General features: G+C 34.4%; 1 protein-coding gene across 1 annotated transcript; it reads left to right on the forward strand.

Moving 5' to 3' along the window:
• Positions 1-743: 743 nt before the first annotated feature.
• On the forward strand, positions 744-4763 carry LOC21408230 (phosphoglycerate mutase-like protein 1). The gene is made up of 10 exons (XM_024170853.1): positions 744-971; positions 1451-1512; positions 1662-1769; positions 2245-2324; positions 3062-3224; positions 3376-3450; positions 3583-3671; positions 3956-4075; positions 4195-4239; positions 4325-4763. Exons 1-10 carry the CDS (start codon positions 815-817, stop codon positions 4437-4439), a joined length of 1014 nt encoding a protein of 337 aa, XP_024026621.1. The 5' UTR covers positions 744-814; the 3' UTR covers positions 4440-4763.
• Positions 4764-6890: the final 2127 nt, after the last annotated feature.

The raw sequence follows: 6890 nt of genomic DNA on the forward strand, positions 1-6890 counted from the left end.
TATTGGGAATGATTGTCTTCTTACTGTCATTGGGGTTGGTGACCTGATTTGTGGTGTTAATGGAGGAGATATTACCATGATTGGATGTGCTTATCGTGGATGATTGAAGGGTGTGATCATGTAATGGTATATACAGTGGTATGAGAATTTTGATGTGGTCAAGAACGCGAGGTGAATAATATGTGCTGAATACAAAAAAAGCAAAACACATGAGGTAAATTGATAATTTGAGATTTACCTATTTATTAACATCCCGAAAATTCCGATCAATTTTTTCTTGTTTCCCTAAATAATAATAATAATAATAATAATAATAATAATAACTTCCATCTCCCAAAACTCCTCCTTTTATCATGCGGCCCCCACAGCTTACGGACCAATGGAAATCAAAAGGCCTTCGAAGCTTTGGCTCTAAAGTGCGCCATGTGTACCGTATATAATCCCCCTTCATTCAACGTCACTCTAATTTTGATTAAGTTTTGTATAAGGATTTAAACTATGTGATTTAAATTATTTTTAATTTATATGTACTTTTTATAAAAAAAATATTATAATAAATCATAAATTATAATTTAAATCAGAGAATGAATTTTTTTATCAAACGTCTTTTTATTTTTGAATTTGATTTATTCTTTTTTGAGTAAAACACGTAATTGTGGCAGAGGGAGGAGAGAGAAAGAGACACGTCATACATGTGAACGTGTACGTCGTAGTAAAAGCCAACCGCCAAAAAGCCATCGGTCAGAAGTCGGAACCCATTAGATTGGGCAGTGGCCGCCTCGAAATTCGCGCTTTAAATTTAACTCAACGCAAGATGACCTTTGCTGCTATAAATACCCCTCCTCTTCCTCTTAATTACCGCTCTGCCCCTTTCCCCATTTCTTCTTCTCCTTCTATTCTCTGTTTCCCCTTCGCCTCTCACCATCGTCGTCGTTTTCGTCTCTCTCCTGTTCTCTGCTTCTCTGCTTCAGGTATTAATCTCTCTCTCTCTTGTCGTCGTTTGGAAACTGGTCGTCGTTTCAGGTTTGAGACTTTGCAGCTTTTTTTTTTTTTTTCCTGAGATTTGGATCAGGAATCTGCTTCTCCGATATTATTTCTGTGGCTGTGAATATTTCTGTATTTTTCTTTTTTGTAACTTTTGATCGATTATTGGATATTATCAAGTTTTATGCTTTTTGGTTCGCTTTATTCTTGTGGTGATTCGTACAGGAATATTCTACATAGAATACGATTTGCGATTGTTCGCATTAAGCTATGTTGAAGCATTGATTCTGGTGTTTGGTATAATGTCCTGTATTAACTATTAGAATAGTTGTTAAAATGAAGAAACTTTGGTACATTCTTTTGAAGCGAATAACTTTAACTTTATGTTATTTCTATAAATTACTATTATACATCATTATATATATATATATGTTTATTTTGGTGTTTGGCTTGTGTTGTGATGCAGAGATGGATGCCCCTGCTGGTCAGAGTCTGTACCCGTTGCACCGTTCTAAAACTATACATCTGGTATGTGCAAAAAAAAAAAAAAGAAATCTAACCTATTTGCATTATGAAATAAATAGATCATGATGGGCTCAAAATTTCTTTGATTCTGTATTTTTTTTTGGATTGGAGTATTTTTTTTTAAAAAAATATAGTAATAGTAATTTGTACAGGTGAGACATGCTCAAGGCATTCACAATGTTGAAGGGGAAAAAGACCACAATGCTTACTTGTCTTATGACCTTTTTGATGCACACCTTACTCCTCTTGGCTGGAATCAGGTAATTTCTGTTCCGACATGTCCTTTTAACGAATCGGATATAGTTTGAGGTAAAACTTATCGTGAAAATTATGGTACATCCCAACATTTTAGGGCCCAAATCTTAGTCGCTAGATGATTGAGAGAAACAAACTCAGTTGTTGAAAAAAAGTTTTCTTTTGTTCCTTCTTTCTGTTTTCCTTTCTCCTCTGCCTTTGCAATTGCTTTTCTATGAATGAAAGGTTTTTTATTATATTATAAAATAGAATACAAAAAGTTTTTGGCTAAAAACTGAAAATACAACTGCTCATATAGTTTGTTTTCATTGTCAACAACTGAAATTGGACTTTATTGTTACCACCTGGGTGGATTTATAATCTAATATAGTTTATGAGACATGGACCTAAGTCCTAACACCCAGTCCCCAAAAGATTCTCTCATTTTATGCTTCCTCTAGCATTCAAGATTTTGTGACTTATTTTTGTGGTATATGACAGGTTGATAATCTCCACAAACATGTTAAAGCGTGTGGGCTTTCCAAGAAAATTGATCTAGTCATCACTTCTCCTTTGTTAAGGTATTACTTCACAGGAATAGAGTTTCTTTTAGCACGTTTTGATTCTACCTTGTGTGACTGGATCATTGCTAATTTGTGTTTCATTGGGTCTTATCTTTTAAAATCAATCAAGTTATTATTTTCAAATGTCACCATTCTCCGGCAATCATTTAGTATGAATCAGATGATAAGTTTGTCATAGCTTACTACCCGAACATACACATTCATCATCAGAAAACATTTATCAAGTCCTTGGTTTTTAGTATGTAGATTCTACTTACTCAGGTATGTGAAAATTTTACTATCGAGGCAAAATCGTTGATTGGGGTGGCTCAATGTGCTATGCAATCTAGATTCATCATTATAATAATTAACAACTTAGAAAACAGTAAAGAAATGTATTTGCTCATCGTAAATCAAATGCTTCGTAACAAAGCGTAACGGAAAGAATTAATCACGTAGTACAGCTTTACTAGGATAATAAACACCATCGCATAAAATATCCATTACAAAAACATTCCTCACTTTTTTTGCTCGGCTCCCATACATTATTCCTTCGAGATTTAAAACTAAGTTCGTTGGAAAAGGCCTTGGGATTAGCCTGTTTCTGGAGAAATTTAAGTGTTTTGTGCTGTCTGCTTATTGTTATGTACTTGAGCTTATTAATTCTTTTTTCTGTGTTGGAATTTGTTGATTTAATTATCTCTTCCAAGTCACCCGAATCTATGTTCCTTGGTGACCAATTATTTGCATTATAGGACCATGCAAACAGCAGTTGGAGTGTTCGGCGGTGGAGCCTACACAGATGGGATAAATGCACCCCCACTTATGGTGGCAAACGCAGGAAAGAGGGACCGTCCTGCAAGAACAAGTTTAAATTCCCCTCCATTTATAGCAGTAGAGCTTTGCCGAGAACATTTGGTATGTCATTTGCCCCCTCAAACTAGGGTTATGAAGTCAAAAAGTATATATGGAAAGAGAACAGATTTACCACCTAATTTAACTGATAGAAATCCAGTCACCAGTTTTGACTAGTCATTAACACTTAACCATGTGTGTGTTCTTTCTGTAGGGAGTTCACCCTTGCGATAAGAGAAGAAGCGTTAGTGAGTATTGTCCTCTTTTCCCTGCAATAGATTTTTCATTGGTAAGTATTCATCACTTTTATTAATCATTTGTAATGTGGAAAATCGTCTGTACCATTAGTTTTATTTTCACTGCTAGCATAGGTTGGTATTGAAACATTTTAACCGAGATTCTAATTTCAAATCTTCTTTAGATAGAAAATGATGAAGACATTTTGTGGAAGCCTGATGTTAGAGAGACAAATGAAGAAGTTGCAGCTAGGGGCTTAAAGTTTTTGAACTGGTGAGCTCCTTCATGCCAAGATCAATAAGTACACCAAAACAAAAGAATACTATTTCAACCAAGCCTTTGTTCTGGCTTTTGTGGTTGGATGCATTAGTTATTTCTTGCTTCTCTTACATGTCACTCGTTGTACTCTTGTTTTTTGGCTTACCTTTGTCTTTTGTTCGACCAACCGGAACAAACGTACTTTTTTTTTATGTGTGCCATTTTGTGTCTTCTAGAGGTGTCAAATATTCTTCTACAATGAGAAATTTTCATGCCTGACATCTTTTCGTTTGGACCAGGTTGTGGACACGTGAGGAGAGGGAGATTGCAATTGTTTCCCACAGTGGATTCTTATATCATACTTTAAGCAAATTCGGCGATGATTGTCATCCTACAGTGAAGAGTGAGATATGCACGCAGTAAGTGATAAAGGGGTCAAGCATGCTTATGTTTACCCACATTTTGAATTCATGCAGATATGCATTTAAGTTCCAATCTCTACGTTGCGCTAACTTGACGAATTGCAATGTGGTTGCAGCTTTGCTAATTGTGAGCTTCGTTCAATGGTTATAATCGATAGGAGGTAAGAAACTTTATTTTATAGAATCCCAAGTTGTTGTCTCTCTTTGCAGAGTATTTTATATCATTTTTGAGACGTTTCTGTGCAGTTTAATCGGATCAGGTTCTTCGACTACCAATTATCCCGGAAAAATACCCAAGGGGCTTGATCTTCCGAGTGATGTTGCTGAGGAGAAGCATCCAGAGAAGGGCGCACATAAGTAAATATTATTGCAGATTTGAAGCGCCCGAGGTTTAAGTAGGATTTTCAGCCTTAGCAATTTTTATATCGCCTCCTAGATTCAGATTTGGAGTGGGAAGATGAAACTTTGATGAGAGTCTTCTGGCTCAGTAATTTCTTCTAGGAATATAAGTATCACAGCTTTGAAGATTCTACACTTATTTGATTAGTTGAGCTCTGAAAGCCCTACTGAAGAGCTATGGACGTATTGATTAATCAGAGTCTGGTATTTTATGTGGCTCTGGAATTCAACAAATTTTTATTTATGTTCCGATTTTCTAAGCAGTAAAGATGCTTTCTTGAGACTATCTTTGCGAAAATATGCTGTTATTACTTTGTTGCTTTTGTGCTGCTGATAAGATATGCAACCAGTTGGCCATGTCAGTTTTTGTTCTCAAACAGAAGTTGGTCGTTTTGCGATGGTAATTACAAGAATATACACTTAACATTTCAATTATTTAAATGACCAACTTTATATTTTGGGGTATTACAAATTGATCATGACTTGAGTGAAATAATAGGTGGCAAAAAGGCTTTTGGGCGTTTATTAAACATCCGCTGTTTTATTGAAAGACTTAAGTCCGTTCACTTCACCGATTTGAGTTTAGAATTTGAGTTTTGTTACAGTAAAAAATTCTCAGAAATAGTCACATCTAACTTTTTTGTTACAATAAAAAACTCACATAAAATCACATCTTAACTCGAATTACAAACTTGAATCAGCGAAGTGAACGGGCCTTTAGATGATATTCTTAATAACGTTGGCCAAGCAGCGGAGTTATGACTGAACTCTTGCATCAAGTGTCAAGAAAATATAAACCTGAACACAATATTTTTCTTAAATGGGTTGACACTCAACACGACTGACCCGTATAACCCGTATAACGCATTTATCATGAGCACTGTTATTCAGTAGGGGTAGCAATTCGTGTCACGTGTCGTGTTTTGATCGTTTATTTCTAAATTTATAGTCAACCCGAACACGACCTGTGACACGAAATTTTTTAAAAACTGTAACATGACCACTTTACGAGTTGACACGACACGAAAATGATCCATGACCCGAAATTGACCCGTGAACCCGAAATTGACACGAAAATTGTGTACTTTTATTTAGTTTTTTACATATTAGAAATAACTTAAAATTCATAATACTCTAAAATACAATAACATCTATTGAAATTAGACAAATAATAATATAAGATTTTGAGTATAACTATCATGATATCATAAGTTCATAATAAAATTAAAAATATGTAATGAAAAATATACGTATTTTTTAGCTTTTTACGAGTTTCATGTCGTGTTCGGGTTAGATGGGTCCAACTTGAATTGACTCATATTTTTCGTGTCAATTTCAAGTCGATCCAATTCTAACCTGAACATCTTTTTTCTCAACCCTAACCCGATAAATTTGTATAATTTTCGAGTCGTATTATCGTGTCATAACTCATATTATCGGCCTTACTACTCGGCACCGTATTTAGGCATCTTCGCACAACACCGCGTGAGCTAAAGAGTGTCACGTTAGGTCAAAAATCATTTTTCTATTGAATATAATTGACACAAGTGTGACTCGTTTGACGTGATTATGACAAGTTTGATACAATAATAATGTCTCTTTGATCAATTTTTCTTTTCTTTAAAAAAAAAATGAAATTTAACCACTCAATTTAAAATTCATATTGTTTTATTTACTATTATATATAGCTTGTTCTTTTTACAACTAAAAATTTTTAATATAATATTTTTTCTTATAAAAATTTAAATTTAACTTTTATATAAAATTTAAATTTAACTTTTTTATAACAGTACTTTCTCTCAAATAAAAAAATCAATAATAATAATAATAATAATAACAATAACAACAACAACAACAACAACAATAATAATAATAATAATAATAATAATAATAATAATAATCATCATCATCATCATCATCATAATCATAATCATAATCATAATAATAATAATCATAATAATAATAATAATCATCATCATAATAATAATCATAATCATAATTGTAAAACCTAAAATTTGAAATGGGGTTAATTTGTAATTTTTAAAGACTTAAGTGTGAAAATTTTAAAAATCTGGGCCAAAATGTAATTTTTAAGAAATGTGGGGATTAAAAACGGATAATTAGACACTCAGTGAGTCCAAACTAGTATTAATGCCACTTGAGCGTGTTCCACCTCATCAGAAAAATTCAAAACACAAAAACCCACTTTCTCTCTCCTTCCACGCGTGCGGCCGTACACATCCGGGAAAGATTCCGGCGTCCGTTTCGACACCTCCCGGCTCGTTGGAAAGCTCTCGTCGAGTCGAGTCCGGATTGGTGTCTTGCGGCCGCCAACTCCGCCGGACGCCGCCACACTCGCCGGTCAAAGTTTCAAAAAATCTCGAAAACTTCCGATCGTGATATCTTCGCCGTC

This window comes from Morus notabilis, unplaced genomic scaffold, assembly GCF_000414095.1.
Source record: "Morus notabilis unplaced genomic scaffold, ASM41409v2 Scaffold485, whole genome shotgun sequence".
Taxonomy (NCBI): domain Eukaryota; kingdom Viridiplantae; phylum Streptophyta; class Magnoliopsida; order Rosales; family Moraceae; genus Morus; species Morus notabilis.

Excerpts from the sequence above, each read along its gene's own strand:
- LOC21408230 (XM_024170853.1), top strand. The coding sequence starts at position 815 with ATGACCTTTGCTGCTATAAATACCCCTCCTCTTCCTCTTAATTACCGC. Across the intron at positions 3,672-3,955 it reads GGCTTAAAGTTTTTGAACTG|GTTGTGGACACGTGAGGAGA; the intron begins GTGAGCTCCTTC and ends CGTTTGGACCAG. Across the intron at positions 4,240-4,324 it reads ATGGTTATAATCGATAGGAG|TTTAATCGGATCAGGTTCTT; the intron begins GTAAGAAACTTT and ends GTTTCTGTGCAG.